This window comes from Hippocampus comes, unplaced genomic scaffold, assembly GCF_001891065.2.
Source record: "Hippocampus comes isolate QL1 unplaced genomic scaffold, H_comes_QL1_v1.1 scaffold388, whole genome shotgun sequence".
NCBI classification, from domain to species: Eukaryota; Metazoa; Chordata; class Actinopteri; order Syngnathiformes; family Syngnathidae; genus Hippocampus; species Hippocampus comes.
In genome coordinates this window covers 233,177-255,320 of record NW_017804840.1, presented here as the reverse complement: position 1 = coordinate 255,320, position 22,144 = coordinate 233,177, and the positions used below count along the sequence as shown (strand labels likewise).

Sequence of the window (22,144 nt, the reverse complement as noted above, 5' to 3'; positions counted from 1 at the left end):
CTTTTTTTCTTTCTACACTGACAATATGAAGTGTCAAATAAGTGTGTGCTCATACTTATGCACTATTGGAATAAAAATAGAGTACACATACGTTTGTGTGTGCGTGTACACATACGATTGTGTTCGTGTGTGTGTGTGTGTGTGTGTGTGTGTGTGTGTGTGTGTGCTTACATCTGAGATCAAATTTGCTACAGTCAAAAACCCCCTGTTGTGAAAAATTTCTTGCTGCAAACATGATTTTGTTGTAGAGGAGTTTCACTGCGTAGCGTAAAGCATGATAAACATCTCGAGGCTACTCTGATCAATTTTCAGTTGGATTTTTTCAACGGGCTCAGTGCAGTACATTAAAATGCAAAATAAGACATTTCTTGTCGCCACGTGGTGGTTCAATATTGTATAACAAAATATAGTCATACAGGTGTCTTCAGGCCTTGACTACTTATATACATGTGAAGTTTGGGATTTTTTTATAACACGTGAAGGGGAGTTAATAAGCGTTTCCTTCTTTATAGTGAAACATTAAATGTAAATTTTGATGCCCTGCCCCCATCTTATAGTATTTTGAAAACTGAAATCTTTTTCCCTGTTGGTGTCCCAGGTCTTAAGATGGTCCAGCTGAATTTTGAAGACATTAGGGTGAATCCTCCAGGTGCGAGAGTCTAGGACAGGGGTCCTCAACTAGAAATGCTGTAGGTCCACTTTTTTTTTTTTTTTTTTTTAATAAGACCAAGGTCCGGTCCCATGCACGGCGGTCATGGGGAGCAGGGCTATATGTCCATTTCGTATGGTCAAGCCAAGCTTATACAAATCAACACTCCTCACAACCAACCAATAAAGGGGTGCATGAAAATAACAATTATTCACTTTGCCAGTACACAGCAAATAATGAGAGGTATTGTGTTGAGGCACAGGAACTCCTTTATTTTGTTAAGTTGTGCCTGCTTAATAATAGAAATAGCCCTTATAGGGAAATAAGACATTTTTACTTTAACTTTGTTAAACAGTAGTTGTCTTTTTTTCCCTTAATTTAACAAAAACAAAACAAAATACTCATTTTACCAAAATAAATACTAAACATGAAAACAAAAATATCCTTCTCATTTGTACAATTCCCCTTTTCAACATCCCCTCTGAAATCACTAAAAAATATATCAGAAGAGGAGTTAAGAACCAGTTTAAAAACTGACACAAGGGAGCACAGTAATGTGCAGTGCTGTTCTTCCACTAAAGGTGAATGCAATGTTTGAGGCATGCAAATATTATTTGAGGACGCCATTGTGATGTTCATTTACCATGTTGCGGTGTTCTGCTGTTAAACAGCTGCAAAGATCCCCGGGTAGATGGGAGCAAAACTGCACACAATCGAAACCTCCCGCGATTTGTCTTGTCTAATTGTCTGTGTGCGGCTCTCCTGGACTGAAGCTGTGAGCACACTGTGGCGTCGTGCATGCGTCTGTTTCCTGACACAATCATCCATTTTGAATGCCTGTGTTTTGGGATAGACGGGTGCTGACGCTTATGTATGGGCACACCTTAAGTTCAGAGGAGCCAATCAGCGCATCGTATATGCTGACGCTTATGTATGGGCAGACCTTAAATTCAGAGGAGCCAATCAGCGCATCATTATCGCCGACATGCCCTGCTCAGCCAGGGTCTCCAGTTAGTCAAACATTATACAACACACAGTCGCGCTGCTGCGGTCCTCTGCAATACATCTGTTAGTGCATGCGAAGAATACAACGGATAATTTTAACAAACGATTGCGGTAATGCGCAGATTATAGTCCACAAATATAAAATGTATAACGTAAAAATCACTTTATAAATTATTATTTCATACAATTTGCCGAGGGTCCGGACAGAGGAGGTCCGGACAGAGGAGGTCGTGGTCCGGTAGTGGATCGCGTTTCGCCAGTTGAGGCAGGCTGGTCTAGGACAAAGGTGCAAAAGTGTGACTCTCCTCAAATGTGTCAAATTTTGATAAGAAATGATCATCTGAGTAAAGTTACAGCACAGAGTATTGTCGGGGTGAAGAATCAGATTTTACAGCATTGTAATGGCCACACCTAAACACACAATATATTTTATGATTTAGAGCAGGGATGCCCAACCTTTTTTGACCAAAGATCTACTTTTTGATCAACCAACCTCCCATGATCGCCCCGTTACCACACACATGCACATACGCACACATGCCATGATGAGCAACAGCCATAACGGCCCTGAACGAAACAGAAAAATAGACTGCCTACCTAAGTGGGAGACCTAACGCGGATGCATGCAGCGCACTTTTGCAGCCCGTTAACTATCGTAGCTCATGTGTACCGTTTTAAAATGCTTCTCTCGGCCCTTCAGATTCCCATTCTTTGCGAGTGCCACCAGTGAATTGTACACGAAATAAACTTTGAATGATAATAATGACAATAAAAGGTATATCGCAACAGCTCTGATTGCAAGCTGCAATTGCTGACTGCTGAGCGCAAACAACTTCCGGTGATGTAGGTCACGCGCAACCGTAGGTTAAAGGTGACCTGCTATATTTTATTTATTTTTTTCAAATACTGTTTGTGAAAGTGAGACTTATAGGATGATTAGGGGGCAGTGCGCATCAACACAAAAAATATGTGAATAACATGCAGAGACACACAAATGTTTGGGTTTTTTTTTTCCTCTACACCAGTGGTTCTAAACTTGGGTTCGATCGAACGCCAGGGGTTCGGTGAGTCGGTCTCAGGGGTTCGACGGAGCCTGTGCCGTCGAGGGTAAGACACATGCGACTCAACATGTTAATTAGTTATGACACGCCCGCTTGTCCATCACTGGCTGCAGATGATCACATTACATTGCTTGTCCAATCAGTGCTGTGGGAAATTTAGTTTGCTTAGTAGTCAACGTGTAACTGTCATGACAGTACGTCGTACAAAAAAAAAAAAAAATTATACTTATCTCATGACATTTTATTTACTTTTTTCTGTTTTTAATAAATGTCCTTTTTTTTTAAAATCTTGAATTTATAAAAAATATATACCGTATTTTCCGCACTACAAGGCGCACCAAAAAGTATTTTCGTAAAAGCTCACCGCACGCCTTAAAATCTGGGACGCCTTGTGTATGGTCATTACGGTAATACGTCGACCCCAAGATGGCTCCTTGCTGGAGACATGCTTACAATGTTAAAACTTGCTGTTGGTTCAGTGAACTGTGTCGCTGCTTTATTAAATACGTTTTTGTTGCAGCTCCGAAAAAAGGAGAGCTGTGGTGTTTTTTTAAAACGCACATTTTATTAATGGTTTTCACAGTCTCAACAAATAGAGGTATGTCTTTGTCCGTCTCCATGCCTTTCGTTCGACTTGAGAGGTGTTTATGACCGCCTCCGAAAAACGTAAATTAACGATTCCTTCAATGAAACTACGAAAAGTGAAAACAATGCATCAAAACAGAAACTCACGCAAGGAAATCACAAAATAAATTCTGTAGCCCCCCTACAGAATTTATTTTGTGATTTGATTTTTGTGATTCGTTTGTGAATACAGTACACAACAAACGAATAAATAAACACTTCTGAGACAGTCCAGTCTCCTACATTTTACTGACATCTCAAGCCAAGTACAACTTTATTGTCAAATGTGCTGTATACAGCACAGATGAAATTTCCTCCCTTTTAAACAGACAACAAGACAACATCTGATCGTTCTGTTGGAACTACGCTCAAGGAAATGCCAAAATAAATTCTGTAGGGGGGCTATAGAATTTATTTTGTGATTTCCTCGCTTGATTTTCTGTTTTGATGCATTATTTTCAATTTTCATAGTTTCGTTGAAATAATTTACGTTTTTCGGAGGCGGTCATGAACGCCTCTCGAGTCAAACAAGAAGCATAGCTCCATCTAGTGGATGCATTGCAGATTGCGCCTTATAATCCAGTGCGTCCAATATATGAAAAAAAATTTACAAAATAGGCCATTCATTGAAGGTGCGCCTCATAATCCAGTGCGCCTTTTAGTGCGGAAAATACGGTATCTATATTTATTTTTCACTCATGAAGGGTTTGGTGAATGTGCATATTAACTGGTTGGGTTCGGTACCTCTAAAAAGGTTAAGAACCACTGCTCAACACCCCTCACAATCGACTTGAGACCAGTTGGCGAGCTACCAGTCGATTGTGATCAACGTAATGGGTACCCCTGATTAAGAGGGTAAGAATGGATACAAAATTCAATCAGAAAATTGTCTGTATAATGACCCTGGTGAGGAAAAGCGGTTCAGGAAATGAATAGATGGCTGGATGCATTGCTGTTCAACGACAACAAATTTCATGTGAAAAAAAAATTATTTAATTTTGTATGACTACATTCTCAATTTTACGTGGTTGAAGCAATAACATACATGAAAATAACATATTATGATTAGGCCAAACAAAAAAGATGAAATTTCTCCCTGCTCCGGACTCGGGGGGCCGGGGCGCGCCGCCGCCTCCGCCGTCCTCCTCCGCCGTCCTCCTCCGCCGTCCTCCTCCGCCCTCAGTTTTTACTCGGCCCGTGGTGTTCATCCAATAGTTCGCTTTATTTTTTCGATACATCAATGGATGCTATTTTCTTAACATTATGGTGCGAGCACGCGACTGTAACACAGAAAACGCGGTTGAAACTGTCGTCGGAGATCGTGGCCGCCGCCATGTTTCAATGTTGTTGACAGACAACAGGGCAAACGACACACGCGCTCTATGTGAATATCGCGAGAGTTTGCACCGATGTAAACCCTCTACACAAAAATGTAGAGGGTTGTTTGAAAAAAATACCGACCGTAAAGTTTTTTTTTCGACGTAGAAACTCGGGTCGGGTTACTGGAAACTTTTTTTTCTACGCCTTATAGAGTAATGACTATGAACAGTTTGCAGATTTTTGCAGTCGGCCATCACAGTCCCTGCAAGATCCTATTTTAAAAAGGGAGCACTCACATATCTAGTCAATCTCGAAGAATCTCGGTGAACAAACCTACGAGACAGGCGGGGTGTGTTTCTGTCAGGCGTTAGCAAAACGGGCGTCCATCAGTGATGGACTGAGAGGCCCATCCGCACTTGACCTGGTTTGTGACGGTTACACAAACGAACGAAAACCCACATACATCAGTCCTTCGTCCGCCATTTTTTGGTTTTAGCTACCCATCATTCGTCAGCAAAGCGCACGTTGCACGCACGCACGCACGCACGCACACAATAAGCATTTCTAAGTAGTTCCAAACTTTTGAAAGGTTGCGTATTTATAGAAGGAGGTGCTTATGAGTAAGTGACACATGCATTTGGAATTCATACTCTAAATGACTATCAAACTCAAGGCCCGGGGGCCAGATCTGGTCCGCACGTCAAATCATGTGGCCCGTGAAAGAAAATCACAGTCAACTTCCATGATTCTTGCGAAAATATGTACCAAAATGTCAAATTGTTAGACAAAAAGTTACGATTTTGAGAGCATTTTCTTATGCTACAACAGAAGTTTTTGAACAAATGGTTGAACAAACTACTATTCCTGACTTTTGATTTTAAAAGTAGTTATACATAAATTCCCTACTGTATATGTAATATTACAAAGGGGTGATTAAACATGTACAGTACAGTATAAGGTTTCACGGTCATAATGGCCCTTTGAGGGAAATTGTAACAACATTGTGGCCTACGACAAAAATGAGTTTAACATCCCTGCTGTTCGAAGTAGTTAGGCAAGAAATATCGAGTCACCTCACCTTCAAGCCCAGTGAGCACAGGAACATCTGGGCAGCTCTCTCTCCACAGCTGGTCAGATAGCAACCAAGCAGAGCCTCAACACAGTCAGCGATGCTCTTATCTGCTATACACTGCTCTGTATGCAAGTCGTAAGAGATGGACTGCTTTCCAAGCTCGGTGCCGTAGTTCTCCTCTGATGGATTCCAAAAACCCACCACAAAGTCATCCTCCTCACCTGCCTTGCTGGGGTCCAGGTAGCACATCGCATCCCATGAGCTGTAGTCAAAGTCCTCGGCCGAAGACATTGCGGATATGGGCTCCGAGTGGTGCTGGGCCGAAGCATAGGGGATTTTCTTTGGGGCCTTCCATTCATATGGGGTCTCAATGGCTGCTGATGGGCCTGAGGCAGTGAGCTGAGAGGGTGGGTAGCTACTCAGAGATATCTTTTTACCAAATGCACCAGATCCTAACAGCATATTGTCGATGAATTTGATGTGCTCCTTGTAGTACTCCAGGTCATCCTCCATGTTCACCTCATCTTTTGGTTCATCCTTTGAAAGCAGGTCTCCCTCATCATTGATCTGGTTCACTTCTTCAGCACAGTCATCAGCACAGCGCCCATTAGACAGAAGCTCTTCTTTGGCCTAAATGAAGTAAGGCAGACATCATAAGTGACTATACAAATAACAATATTTATGTGGACAATATCGTTCTTTGAAAAAAAAAAATATCAAGGCGAATATGACTCCATCCATCCATTTTCTGATCCGCTTTATCCTCACAAGGGTCGCGGGGGCGGGGTGGTGCTGGAGCCGATCCCAGCTGTCTTCGGGCTGTAGGGGGACACCCTGAACCAATTGCCAGCCAATCGCAAGGCACACAGAACCATCCGCGCTCACACTCACACCTAGGGACAATTTAGAGCAGTGGTTCTTAACTTGGGTTTGATCGAACCCCAGGGGTTCGATGAATCAGTCTCAGAGGTTCAACACAGCCTGGTCGAACAAATATGTACCACATGGATTCACATGTATCACGGAACATGATTGGACTCAGCATCCTACCTGCATGATTTGTCATGCCAAGTTGAACAACTCTAGTCTCGCACCAGCAAAACTGAAGGAACATTTCTTGAATCAAATTTTTATTTTTCACTAAGGGTTCGGTGAATCTGCATATGAACTGGTTGGGTTCGGTGCCTCTCACAAGGTTAGGAACCACTGTTTTAGAGCGTTCCATTAACCTGCCATGCATGTTTTTGGAATGTGGGAGGAGTAGAGTGAAACTCCTCGACAACGAAATCATGTTTGCAGCAAGAAATTTTTCACAACAGGGGCTTTTTCACTGCAACAAATTTGATCTCAGATGTAAGCGCACACACACACACACACACACACACACACACACACACACACACACACACACACACACAAACAAACGTATGTGTACACGCACACACAAACGTATGTGTACTCTATTTTTATTCCAATAGTGCATGTATGAGCACACACTTATTTGACACTTCATATTGTCAGTGTAGAAAGAAAAAAATGGAAAGAAATTGCAAAATTTACGATCAGCATTCACTTTCACTTACATCATTTTCTTGGATAATGTCTTATTTTGCTTGCTCAGTCTTTCATTTTGATCACTTTTATCCTCTCTTCCAGCATCAGAGCTCTTCTTGTCTTAGCTGCTTGACATCCAAAGGTCCGTTTTGGAGCATTTTAGCAATGCAATGTTCCTGCTGCGTCTGAAACTAACAATAACAAATACTTCCTGGACTACTGCGCATGTGTAAACCAGTCGTCTGAATCTAACAATAACAAATACTTCCTGGACACGGTGGCTTTCCTATCCACCATCTCACTGTCTCGAACTCGACCTCCCCTCGATCTTCACCCAAGACAGCGTTGCTCAGCTGATGTCATGCAATGAACTTTTAAGCCAGCCACAGGACGCTTCGTAGTCCTCGATGGCCATAGTTAGCTCTCGAAGGCTAAAAACCGTACGCTAACTGGAGCGCTTCTCTCTCTCATTAGCACTCCAGTTAGCGTAAGGTTTTTAGCATGATAACAATAAAGCATTTTCGAGGAAAATGCTTTACTTGTTATACGAGGAAACGTTCGTTTATTTGAATGTCCGTCGAGCCATAAGCAATTTACTCTGAGCAGCTAATCGGATGCATTCCACTCTATCTTCTACGGATCTAGCTTCAGTATGTACACACATAGACAGTGAGGTCCCTCTTGGCCAATCGGAGGCCAGGATGATGCTCGGTAAGCCAATGGCAGAGCAGATATGAGTATGTTGAGTCCAGGAAACTGCAGCCATCACCGAAATAAACATTGTTCACTATGTAAACCAGTGTGGTGGTTGCTGTTGCCGTTTCCGAACGAAGCAGTAGAGGTCGATGTTGGATTAGACTTCGTTGTAGTGAATGTCTTCGCGAGGCTGGAGCAGAGAAAATGATTTCGTATAACGCAACAGGGTTTTTTTTCGTCATATGGGGGGGGCAGTAGAATGGGAATGGTGTTAATGCATGAAGATTTTTTCACATTAGGGGGTATTTTCGCCCATGTAGGTTTCGTTCTAGAGGAGTTTCACTGTACCTGGAGAAAACCCACGCAGGCATGGGGAGAACATGCAAATTCCACACAGTGAACCACTGCACTGTGAGGTCGATGCGTTAACCACTCAAAATTAGTGAGTCCCACAAATATTTGGGCATCGGCATTTCTCATCCTTTTGGCTCAAAACACCAACATAATGGATTTGAAATTCAGCGAACAAGAGGTGATGTGCCATAATCGCAGAGTTTCAGCTTTAATTTGACGGTAATTACATACCGACAAATCAGGTGTAGGAATGGCAACAGTTTGTAAATACGCCTTCTTTTAAGGAAACAAAAACAAAGGGACACTTGGCTGCTCAGTTGTTCCATTGCCAGGTGTGTTCATCCCCCATTACCTATTACAATGAGCACATAAAAGGTGTAGAGTTTGTTTCAAGTGCACTATTGGCATTTGGAATCTGTTATCGTCAACTCTCAATATGAGAGCCTTATATATCTTTGTATCACTCACTCATTCATTTTTCAAACCAAACAGGCAGAACCCCCCAGAAAAAACAGATTTTTCATCCATCCATCCATCTTCTAATCGCTTATTCGAACGAGGGAGGCTCATTTTCCAATTCCCGATATTGTGCTTATTTAAATGGAAAATGGGGTGAGATGGGCCAACTTGAATATTTCATATAGTTTGGGTATTGTTATCAGCCGCAAGTTGTGTAACCGGGAAGTAAAGTTGAACCGAAAGAGAGCTTTCAGCTGTCTCACTGGAACTTCACTCATTTCTTTTGAGACGTGGGCATGACCACAGTTTAAAAAAAGTGTGCCCACACTTTTTCAGCATGCGAGCTATTTATAAGATGATAAAGTCCATGCTGATCTTATTTTTTTTTTATTTATGTGTTTATCTATGCATTTATTTATTTTTAATAATGTCATTTAATATTTTATAAATCTTCTAAAAATCTGCAATAATACAAAAGTAAATTGTGGCATCTTCTCTTCCATCCTACTGGGGCAGTTCCTCAGGCAGGTAGGGTCCTCTTGATTCGAACCACCTGGCTCATTTCATATGTGTATGCTCCTGACAAGTCATCCCTTGCTCTGTGCTTTGAGGTAAGACTTCCTTTTGTTTGTTTCCGATTTTGTTTGTCTCATTCACACATCGGACATTTATCTGTGCACTTTGCACATGCTTCAGATATTTACATGCACATACATGTCTTTGCCTTTTCTTAACGCGATATTACAATTTGCGCAAGGAAAAATAAAAAAACAAAAAAAGTTTGAGGTCTCTGTTGTTGTATTCTACGTTTCATAATGCACCACACATTTTCAGTGGGAGACAGGTGTGGACTGCAGGCAGGCCAGTGGAGTACCCGCACTATCGTACTGCGAAGCCACGCTGTTGTAACATGCAGAATATGGTTTGGAATTGTCTTGCTGAAATAAGCAGGGGCGTTCATGGGAAAAAAACAAACCAAACAAAACCATTGCTTGGATGGCAGCATGTTTCTCCAAAACCTGAATGTAGTTTTCAGCATGAACTTTCACAGATATGTAAGTTACTCATGCCATTGGCACCAATCCAGCACCAGACCATCACAGTCCATAACAGTCCGGAAGGTTCTTTTCCTCATTGGCCTGGAGGACACAACTTCCAAAATTTCCGAAACCAATTTGAAATTTGGACTGATCAGACCACTTTTCCACTTGGTATCAGTCCATCTTAGCTGAGCTCGGGCCCAGAGACGCCAGAGGCGTTTCTGGGTGTTGTTGATAAATGGCTTTTGCTTTGCATTGTAGAGTTTTAAGTTCCATGTACGGATGTAGTGCCGAACTGGATTTACTGAAATTAATTTTCTGAAGTGTTCCTGAGCCCATGTGGTGATATCTTTCTACAATACAGCTTCATTTATATGGCACTTTTGCAACAGCTGCAGCTGTAACAAAGCACGATACAAGCAAACACCTCATACACATTGAATGGCCGTGACCTTCAATCCCTCAGGCGGCAAAAACTGACGTAGTTGGTTTTCGGCCTTGCTACTTACATACAGTGATTTCTCCAGATTTTCTGAACCTTTTGAGGATATTTTGGAATGATATTATGGCGTGCTCAAACTATGTGTGAAATAAGGCTCTGAGGCACAATTGTTTGGTGAATGAGCATATGAAAATGGTGAAGTTCAGTAGCTCCAACAAGGTTAAGAACCACGGCTCTACAATAACTAAAAATCCAACTCCAGCATTTATCAAAACACAATTATCAGCATTAAGTACAGTAGTGTTGCATCAAGCACTAGTATCAATATCGAAGCAACATTTTTAGCCAGGAAAAATGACTCGCCACCATCATTTTAAAGTACCGGTAGTTGTGGAAAAACAAATAAAAATATGCAGCGAAATGGCATGTCAGTGTCACATGAATATAGAGAGGCAGACAGATGTAGCAATAATGGATAAAAATTATTCAATTAATTAACAGCAGCTAAATTTTACCACCTGCAGTGCAGTGTGTCGTTTTTTTCTTTTTAATTTAAAAGGGTTAAACGGACCAAAATTAGTCATTAGTCAGAAGGCTGCTATATTTAAAGACGTTCACTTTTTGGAGTTTAGAGGTTAATAACTTTTATTTTTTTTAAGCACACATACAGTAACATAATGCAGTTTTATAAGGTGATGTTTATTCTCTACAGCTTCCCCTTCAGACAGCAACTCATGTCCCCTTTTTAGGCACACCAGTGCCATTTTGATGATGATGACGACACATTTCGTGAGGGTCACCAAGATGTTCAACCAGGCAATATTCATTTCACAGACATGCCTGCTGTCTCTTGGGCTCTTGAAGACATTAAACTCTTCGTGGATAAATAAAACATTTTAAGTGTTGTCTGGACCTGATTTCCCTACACGTCAAACAGGCAAGGCACGTTAGATAGGGATGACACCTTAACGGCAATATCGCGATACTACAATTGCCGTTGCCATCGTCATGACATTAAAAGCAGCCCATCTGTTAAAAGGGTCAGATTATTTTCCATTTGTGCAGTTCCAGCACCCTCTGGTGGCTAGTTTATTAGTGTGGTTTAATTTCAATTTGGCATGTTTAGGCCACGTACCTACATTTAAGACCCACGCTCATCGCCAAACGAAGGGGAATTCCTCCACAAATTGATTCGATTCACAATGTATGTGTGCATTAGCAAGTAAGTGCCTCAATTATAGTGGTAGGCTATCATTGATCGTAGGGTGTGTGTGGACATTGAAGTGACTGTTTACCTGTACTATTTGAAATATAGACGAGCCAGTTACATGAGATTTCTCATGTTTATTTTATTTGTATTTATATTTTGTGCCCCACACACACACACACACACACACACACGCACACACACAAGCAAATTAAACAGTACAAAGAGAAAACCTGGTCTGATGAGTGGTCTTATGGACAATATATTAAAGCCGGATATAATGCAGCGGTTATCACTCACATAAATCAGACATTCCAGCAAATAGCCGAATGATTCTTCGTTTTAGGACTGAAAAAGCAATCTCAGACAAGGCGAATTTGAGACCGTTTAAGCTGCGTTTTTTAAAAAAAGGGCCCTTATCCCTCACGCTCACAAAATGGTATTGTGAACGTTTGGCGAACATTTGTGACCTAGAACGAACCCTGATGTGAATGCGTATTTTTCTATCTTTGCCAACAGTTTCAATCATTCATCCCTCGGTGGGATACGAGCTTGAGACGGGTCACATAAAAACAAAAACACAAATAAATAAAATAGGAGGGGAGGGGGGGAAGACAAGAGATTTTATTTGATTGTCTTGAAACTGGGTGTTTCCGCAAAAGACGTTCAAGACAAAAAGCAAAACCAAAGCTTTTTATTTTGTATACTGTTGCTGTGGTTATGTGTTGTTGAAAAAAAAGATGATTTTTATGGAGGTACGTTTGAATATATTCATGGTTTATTTCGTGATTGTGTAAAAAAAAAAAGTTCCATCCAGAAATTTTATGAAGCAAGCCCCAGTTCTGTGTTTCACGTAGGTCTACGAAAAATGGGAGGCAGATGTAGCGACCCTATACCTACAAAATAGCCTCTCAAAACTCAAAATCCCATTTCAGGGGAAAAGAAGAAACCTTGAGCAATGACCACAAATGAAGGTCGAAATATGTGGAAACTTATCAAGCTTCACACACACATCAGGTCTGGCAAGAACGACAAAGAAAACAAAAAACTGATGTTGGTGTCTTATTGTACCATTGTCAAAAACTTGTAAGTCCAATGTGCCAGTATGCCAATGTGACACTATACCCCAAAGTGGCCACGGCGCCAAAGTCTCTGCATAGCTGCTTGCAGCTCTGAGTTATATTCAACACAAGAACGACCAGAATTCTAAAACTACAAGATCTACCCGAGCCGTTAATTTGACGTTTGGCCTCTGTTGAGTCTCACAATGACCTCTTCGCCTACAATACAATGAATCGATTATTACTCGCTGTTTGAGTAGCTAATAATATATTTTGCTTATTAAAATAATGTTTTTAGTATCCAGCCGTGCATTTTCTGATCCGGTTCTGCTCACCAAGGGTCACGATGCGTGCTAAAGCCCATCCCAGCAGTCTTCGGGCAGTAGGCGGGGGACACCTTGAACCGGTTGCCAGCCAATCGCAGGGCACACGCAGACGGACAACCATGGCCCAGGGGGCGAGGCTCCGTCAGGGGGGGCGCATTTGGCCTCGGGGAACATGTTTTTTTATTTTGATTTATTTATTTTTTTTACTGTCCTAGAATAAAGTGCAATTGCACCTCGACTACATTAGGGGGCAGTGGCGCTCACATTGGCAGAGTGCGCTGGGAGCATTCGCTCGGTGTTTTGTTCGCACTGAGCATGCGCGCTTTGCACAAACCGATTTGTATTATTTCATTCCCTCACCCAATGAGAATTGATAAGGAATTGGAACCATAAACACGATCAACAATGGAATCAGAATCGCTAATCAATTCCCACCCTGACTCAATAAATATACCCAACTGAAAGCAAACGAGAGCACGGAACAAACAATTTTTCTCTTGGAATGGCTAGACACTCATTGACTCTCTGTCATTCTAAGCATCTCTCTCTTTCTCAGTGGATTCGTTCAATCAATTACCAAAAGAAAAGAAAAAAAGAAAGGCAACCGAGTGGACAAGGTGAACAAGAATCAGCATGTAATCCACTGACCTCATCTGAATCCAATTTGTCGGTAACTGTCTTGTCCTGATTGACCACATAGCCAGGAGGAAGCCAGTTTACTGGGGGATCAAAGATGGACACCACCATCCTGCTGGGAAGTCCTTTCTTCTTCCCTAAGCGGTAGAGGTTACAGTTGCTCACCTAAAAATTGTGCAGGCAGGACAGGACAGAGCAAGGAGACATGTCATCAACAATGAGAACACGGAACTGGATTGCATCAATTATTTATTCAATTTATCAACTGCTGCGGAACCTGAGTTTTTTTTTAATGCTGTAGTTTTCCTATGATTTTCAAAAATATATTTTTTGGGGTCTTAATTTTGCTTCAGTTTTTGGACAGCTGCTCAATTTTCCTTCACAAAAATGTGACTCAGCTATTCAATTCCCAGAATCGCTGCACATTAATCCAACTTATTTCTTCAGTTGTATATGAAGCATACTGTGAGTGGGTTTTTGTCTGTGTGGGCCCTGCGATTGGCTGGCGAGCAGTTCAGGGTGTACCCTGCCGACTGCTTGAAGTCGGCTCGAGTAGGCTCCAGCATGCCCGCGACCCTCGTGAGGAGAAAGCGGTTCGGTTGATGGATGAGATATGAAGTATTCAAGGTAACACATCCTCTCAAAAATCAGACCTTCAAAATAAAAGCAGAAATCTAACAACATATTTCATCACACTTTCTTGGGGCACATGGTGGTTCATTTGAATGTCACACTCAATCAACAAGCATACATTATTTGCATGGAACTCCTAAATAAGCGTCCTCAAGGACGAATCAAGTGTGGTCCCACTGTTATGATACTGGGATGCCTTTATTTCGTAGGCCTGACTTTTGACAGGGCGGTCATCAACTCTCTTCAATGAAGGAAAAAGTGATGTTAAATGTTCATGTACCGTCATTTAAAAAGAATTAACACTGTTCTTGTAAGTCAGGTTTTCGTGACTCATGTGAATGTATTTTTTGTTAATATTTTTGGCTGTCTGGAATGGATTGGATGTAGAATATTTTGGGAAATCCTAAAGTAAATGTTTTGGATTTTGTATGATTCAGTACATGTGCAACTGACATACAAACTCCTGGAATTTTGGAATACTGTATTTGCTGAAAACAATCATTTCAAATTTTGCAATTATGCATGAAGAATGTCAACATTGAGAGTGAATATGCAAATACAAATTAACATAAAAAAATAACACAATAAAAAAAATAAAAAGAATCTCGGGTCTCATGCAAAATGGAAAGTCAAAGAATAAAAATGTGTTTTAAGAAGAGTTTCAAAGATGGACAGAGAGAGGGCTTGCCTAATATTTAACTTAAGTTCATTCCAGAGGGAAGAATCGGCATCGGACAATAGCCCAATCCCCTCTGAGCTTCCGTTTAGTCCTTGGCTAGGATGTCAAGTAATGAAGTAAAAACACGTAGTTACCTTAGTTAAGTAGAAGTTAAGGGTATCTATACTTTAGTGGAGTCGTTATTACACAATTATGAAACAATGCATTGATTAATCTCAACTGTGGTTATGGGACTCACCTTCTTGCTTCGCATGTAGCTGAGCCTGCCCTCATGGGCATCAGCGTAGGTGCAAAACAGATATGTGGTGATGGCATGTTTGAGGAACGAATCACCCAGCATTTCCAGCCGTTCGAGGTTGAAACCATCACTGGCATTGGAAAGGGTCAAGGCTTGCAGGATAAGGCCTGGGTTGGGCCCCAGCCTTTTTATCGCGTCTCCTGACACTTCGCTGGGATGCAGGACAGCAGCAAAATGATATGAAGGTGCTTTGTGAGCATTGGGAACCTCTTCGGCTTGGCTGTAGGTTGAGGTAGCATTATTTCTGTGGCCGGAGTTCCTTCCTAGTGTGCATTCATCACTATGGTGTGGAGGACATGTGCTGGGAGTCTTCAAGCTGTGAGAGCGCTGCACAGGAATTGAGGTAGGGCTTTGCATTGTTTTAGGGCTAAGCAGTTCAAGAAAGCTACCCTGGGAGCATTGGCAATCATGTTGGTGACTGTGCTCTCCTTCTGGGAGACTACTGCCACCATTGTAAGGAATTAGAGTGGAGCCATTTGCAAACTTCTTGCCACAACTGACGATGGCTTGGGAATGGTGAGGACGACTGTCATCCATTAAAGAAATTGAATAAGGTGTCTGGTTCGCACAATGAATGTCATTATCCTCAGTTAATGGGATGAATATTTTGCTGTCAATTGATTTCTTCCATCCAAAGTCCAAGTTTGGATACCTGGAAGAAAGAAAGGCAATATTCTGTTTTACTTGAATAAATCATATTTCTTGAGCGCAACAGTTAAGAGTGGGAAATTTTTATTATTAGTTCGGTTTTGTTTACCTTCACATTAGTCCCAGGGCGAGTATTACAGTAAGTCACAAAAATGATTTGAAACATGCCTTGGTGTGGTGAAAAAAAGCGGCAAAACATACAGAATTACATGACTGCAGTCACTGTAGAGACACATGACAAGCCACACTGGTTCCAGGTTGCAGTACAGTGATCCTTCGCTATATCGCGCTTCATTTATCGCAGCTTCAGTACATCGCGTCCCCCACCCCCACTACTGTATTCAGAAAAAAAATGCCAAACGACTCAGAGGTTTTGTACATCCCTGTGCTGTATAGGCAACGGGTACTCATTCAAGGACATGATTGGGTCCCCAATGACAGCACAAGTGGATTTATCCTGTGAGCTGAAGGGAGTAACCGAGATGACAAGATGTCATTTCATTGGACAGTATTGTGAAATCGATCGAGAAGGCGGTGGTATGTGTGTCTGTGGGCATCTTTACACACACACACACACACACACACACACACACACACACACACACAGCCTGTTAATATACGTGGTAGGAATTAAAAAAAATCTTTCAGCAGAAAATATTTTTTAGTCCTAAAAAATTCCAATGGATAATTTTGGGTGGCACACCTGATTATCTCTCATGGCACACTAATGTACAATGGCACACTGGTTGGGAATCACGGGACGAGTGTAAAGCCTCTAGGACAGGGGTGCCCAAACTTTTTGGACCGAAGATCTACTTTTCGTTCAGCCACCCTCCCCGGATCGCCCCTTACCGCGCACGCGCACACACACACACACACACACACACACACACACGCACCCACCGCCAAGCTAGCTTGTTTCGCGGCATCAACAATAGGCTGTGTGGGGTGGATCCTCTCTTCCCTGTTGACGAATAAATTTTCCTTCAAGATGCCTTGTGTATTGACGAACCGAGCTGGGAAAGCTGACTGTCATTGCAGTATGTGAAAAACGGAACAATCACGAAAGAGAATGCGCGTTGTACGCACGGCAACAATTTCTGATGTGTACTGCAGACGTGCCGCGCAGCACAACCCGTCGGTTACGGGATGCAATGTTGTCGTCCGTGCGATGGTGGGAGAATAAAGAGCCCTTCAAGGCAGTTATTTGTTGTTCTTTAATTGGGTTGAGACTACAAACATGGAAGATTGTTGTAGTTTGATACCTGAAATCAGGAGGAAGGATTTGTGATCCAACTCCAGCTTCACTGGCTGTCTGGGATCTGAGTTCCTCTGCTGTCAAGAGGCAGTGGAGACGGTAGAGGATACTGGGCAAACACACTGCTTTCCTCCAAAGAGATGCTGGGATGGGGTGGATGGCACAAAGCTCTGGAACCAGGATCTAACAAATACAACACTTGTTACATGAGCTGATCAAAAACAAATGTGTGTATAGTGTGTTGCATAGATAATAAGCAACACTTAGAATCCAAGAGTTATGACTGTGTGAAAACATAAATAGAAAAACAAACGTAATGGGATTTTCTCACATTTTCCCCACTTTGCATATTGCCCAATAAGTGAAAAGAAGAGGTGTAAAGTTTTTTTTTGTTTGCTTTTTTAATGGTCCTTCATAAGTTTGCATGTGCCTGCGAGGGTTTTCTCCGGGTGCTCGGGTGTCCTCCCACCACTTGCAAAAAACTTTCAGCTGCACACGACAGCTGTGGCTTTTTTTTTGTTTTGTTCTTTTAAGAGACGCTCCAATATTACCGTATTTTCCACACCGTAAGGCGCTTCAGAGTGTAAGGTGCACCTTCAATGAATGGCCTATTTTCAATCTGTTTTCATACAGTATATAGTGTGCACCGCATTATTAGGCGCACTGAATACAAGCAACAATAATGGCTGTGGTTGCGTTATGTATTCCAAGTGGATGCACTTGGAATACAATACAAAACAGATTTATTTAAATACAGCTTTCACAACTGCTGCAGCTGTAACAAGGCCCTTGACAGAACATTTAAAATACTACGTCCAAGAAATCAGAATATTGATTATAAGCATTTTTGTCAATTAAAAAAAAAAAAAAAAAAAAAAAAAACGGCAATATTGCCACGTACCTGCTAACCTAATGCATTCCAAGCCTGCCCATAAATACAGACATAAATCTTTTCTAAAGCATAAAAATGCATCCACATATGTAACAAATACATGTTACAATAGGAATATTGAACAATAAATGAGAGTTGTGCATACGTAAAAAACAAAGAATAAAGAATAAAAATGATGATCATTTAATTTTTAACTGCATCCTCATCGTTTTTCCCCTCTTTAGGTCATGTTCTCTCTCAGAAGTGGTTTTTGCCTGGCGTTTTCTCAAGAACTGCTCCAAGAACGTTTGCTTTTGTCGGCTTTGAACAATCCTTCGAAAATGTCCAAAGCAAACATCAGCATAGTGAGCGATCGCCCGACTGGTGAACACTTTTCCTGGGTGATTCACATTTACGTAAAACTATCGGAACGCCTCATGGCCCGAGGGACGAATGACGAGGACACTGCATACACACATATCTATCTTTTTAGCTATCTACATAGACACATACGGTAGAGGTCTCTCTTAGCCAATAGCTAATTGGTAATAGTCAATGGCAGAGCAATTCTAAGTATGTTGCGTTCAGGAAACTCGGAGCTGCTCGTAGCAGCCCATACGTTTTCATTTTTACCTTTAATATCTTGAAATTTCTTTCGTAACAAGAGGCAATATTTTCCTATTGAGGCATTTCCTAACTTGAAAATTTCATATGAAGAGACGTTCGTAAGTAAAGGTACCAGTGTTCATATGGATACATACATAGACAGATACTGCCTTGAAGATACCCCAAAAAACATTACCTGTTTATTCTGGAGACTTTCCCATTTTGCTTTCCTCTTCTCTGCACTACTGAGAGGCAATGCTTTGCCTTTTTGGTTCAAGTGACGAGGTGTTAAAAGATTCAGTCTGTGAGCACAAGACAAGTAATGCTGAAAAATTCAACAAATGTTAATGCATGAAGAGAACAGAAACACATAACATACAGTTCTTAGGAGAATTTTGACAGTTTTCTGTTTCATTATCTCATTATCTCTATCATTCATGTGTATATGAATACACACACACACACACACACACACACACACACACACACACACTGTAGTTAGCATGTTGTTTGAAACTAAAAAAATGAATGTTATGATTTAATCATATTTAATTGAGGACACCACAAAGATGCTTAATGTTCAAAATGCTAAATGTTCTTGCTTTTTGCAATTAATCATTAACTTAAAATTTTGTGGCTGCAACACGTTCCAAAGAATCTGGGACAGGTGGCAAAACAGACTGATGAAGTTGAGGAACGCTCATCAAAAATCTATTTGGAACATCCCACAGGTGAACAGGCTCACAGGGAACAGGTGGCATGATTGGGACGTTTGCTTTTGTCGGCTTTGAACAATCCTTCGAAAATGTCCAAAGCAAACATCAGCATAGTGAGCGATCGCCCGACTGGTGAACACTTTTCCTGGGTGATTCACATTTACGTAAAACTATCGGAACGCCTCATGGCCCGAGGGACGAATGACGAGGACACTGCATACACACATATCTATCTTTTTAGCTATCTACATAGACACATACGGTAGAGGTCTCTCTTAGCCAATAGCTAATTGGTAATAGTCAATGGCAGAGCAATTCTAAGTATGTTGCGTTCAGGAAACTCGGAGCTGCTCGTAGCAGCCCATACGTTTTCATTTTTACCTTTAATATCTTGAAATTTCTTTCGTAACAAGAGGCAATATTTTCCTATTGAGGCATTTCCTAACTTGAAAATTTCATATGAAGAGACGTTCGTAAGTAAAGGTACCAGTGTTCATATGGATACATACATAGACAGATACTGCCTTGAAGATACCCCAAAAAACATTACCTGTTTATTCTGGAGACTTTCCCATTTTGCTTTCCTCTTCTCTGCACTACTGAGAGGCAATGCTTTGCCTTTTTGGTTCAAGTGACGAGGTGTTAAAAGATTCAGTCTGTGAGCACAAGACAAGTAATGCTGAAAAATTCAACAAATGTTAATGCATGAAGAGAACAGAAACACATAACATACAGTTCTTAGGAGAATTTTGACAGTTTTCTGTTTCATTATCTCATTATCTCTATCATTCATGTGTATATGAATACACACACACACACACACACACACACACACACACACACACACACACACACACACACACACACACACACACACTGTAGTTAGCATGTTGTTTGAAACTAAAAAAATGAATGTTATGATTTAATCATATTTAATTGAGGACACCACAAAGATGCTTAATGTTCAAAATGCTAAATGTTCTTGCTTTTTGCAATTAATCATTAACTTAAAATTTTGTGGCTGCAACACGTTCCAAAGAATCTGGGACAGGTGGCAAAACAGACTGATGAAGTTGAGGAACGCTCATCAAAAATCTATTTGGAACATCCCACAGGTGAACAGGCTCACAGGGAACAGGTGGCATGATTGGGTATATAAGGAGCTTCCCTGAATTGCTCAGTCAGTCCCAAGCAATGATGGGGTGAGGTACACCCCTTTGTAAACAACTGCGGAAGAAAATAGTCGCAACAGTTTAATGACAATTGCAAAGAATTTGGAAATTCGGGATCTTCCGTCCATAATATCATCAAAGGGTTCACCACTGGATGTAAGCGGCAAGGCTGAAAACCAACATTGAAAGCCCGTGACCTTCAATCCCTCAGGCGGCCCTGAACAAGATAAAACTGTGTTGAGATTGGAAATATGCATGAAATGTAAGAAACTGTTTTCGTCACCAGGCACTGTTGCTACTGGTTTCCCAGAGTTACGAGTCACTCAGCATTTTGAGCAGAGAGAATTTTAAGATTTTTTTTGGTGCTGAGCAAACTTTGGGGAGCGGGGTTATTTACTGCAATCCATCTATCAACAGTATCGACCAAACGTATCTATCGTATTAAGTATATCAATCGTATCTCTCTATCCTTGCATGTTCTCCCCGGGCCTGCGTGGGTTTTCTCCGGGTACACCGGTTTTCTCCCATATTCAAAAAACATGCGTGGCAGGTTGATGGAACACTCCAAATTGTCCCTAGGTGTGAGCGTGAGCGCAGATGGTTGTTCGTCTGGGTGTGCCCTGCGATTGGCTGCCAACTGGTTCAGGGTGCCCCCCGCCAAGTGCCCGAAGACAGCTGGGATATGCTCCAGCGCCCCCTGCGACTCTTGTGAGGATAAAGCGGATCAGTAAATGGGTATTTCTCTGTCCTGTCTATCGTATCTACCTATCCATCCGTCCATCCACCTAAAAACCCTATTTTAAATTGACCTTTTTTCACCATGACTAATGTATGTAAACACTTCATCATAGTTATAAATAGCAGGCACATACTACTAACCTGGATGAGGTATGGTCCACATCCAAAAGTGGCTGATTCAGGTTAGACAGGTCCAGGTTGTACTTCGTCTTGTAGTACTCAGCAAATGTCTCATATTCCGGTGAAGGAAACTTGCTGAGTGGTGTGAGGTCTGTGTACACATCAGCGACATAAAAGCGATGAGGCTGGTCAAAATTACGGTACCTAGGAGAGGATGAGCAAAAAAAGATGTGTTTACATTCATTTCTCCTGTCATAATGCCTGATTTTGTTGCGATTCAGTCATTCACAAAATACAGTACATTTTGACTTGGTGGATGAAACAGAAAAAAATAATTCACACTTCAGTCTGCCTTTGAGAAAGCTGAAAAAAAAAAAACAAGTCAACTCAGACCTATAAATCTCTCTTGAAGACAGAGAAGCCTAGCCATCGGTTTATTGTGGCAAACAAAAGTTTAGATATCATTTTGGACAATCAGAGATGAAAGTGGACTTTCCTGAAAATTCCTAAAAATACAAATGCGAGCACCAAATATATATATACTGTATATATACAGTAATCCCTCGTTTATCGCGGGGGTTACGTTCCAAAAAGAACCAATGATGAGTGAAATCCGTGAAAAAGCAAAAAAATGTGAGAGGGACGAAGTTTTAAATGTGCTGTATGTTTTACATACAGCACATAGGCCTTACGTCGAGACTGGCCGTGCGCGTTCGGTGATTGGATTAGCGCCTTTTCTGTTTCCTGAGAATTGTATCCTAACTTGTTCAATAAAGATTAAAAAAAAAAAAAGATTGGATTAGCGCCTGCTAGAGCATTTTAACTCGCATTTTAACCCAAAATGGCCGAAGGAGAAGACGTTGATCTGGTTGCAGAACTACTTTCCACACAATTTTCAA

The 22,144-nt window shown here is 41.4% G+C and overlaps 1 protein-coding gene across 2 annotated transcripts in view; it reads right to left on the bottom strand.

Annotated features, from left to right (window-relative positions):
• The window catches only part of dicer1 (dicer 1, ribonuclease type III), a 103,479-nt gene that overhangs the window by 21,524 nt on the left and 59,811 nt on the right, over positions 1–22,144 (bottom strand). For both annotated transcript variants that reach the window (XM_019869994.1, XM_019870003.1), the window contains exons 19-24: positions 21,267–21,449; positions 19,766–19,871; positions 17,030–17,205; positions 15,057–15,768; positions 13,519–13,671; positions 5,738–6,361 (exon numbers count right to left, since the gene is read on the bottom strand). In XM_019869994.1, coding sequence (XP_019725553.1) covers positions 5,738–6,361; positions 13,519–13,671; positions 15,057–15,768; positions 17,030–17,205; positions 19,766–19,871; positions 21,267–21,449 — 1,954 coding nt within the window. The remainder of the gene's footprint in view (positions 1–5,737; positions 6,362–13,518; positions 13,672–15,056; positions 15,769–17,029; positions 17,206–19,765; positions 19,872–21,266; positions 21,450–22,144) is intronic.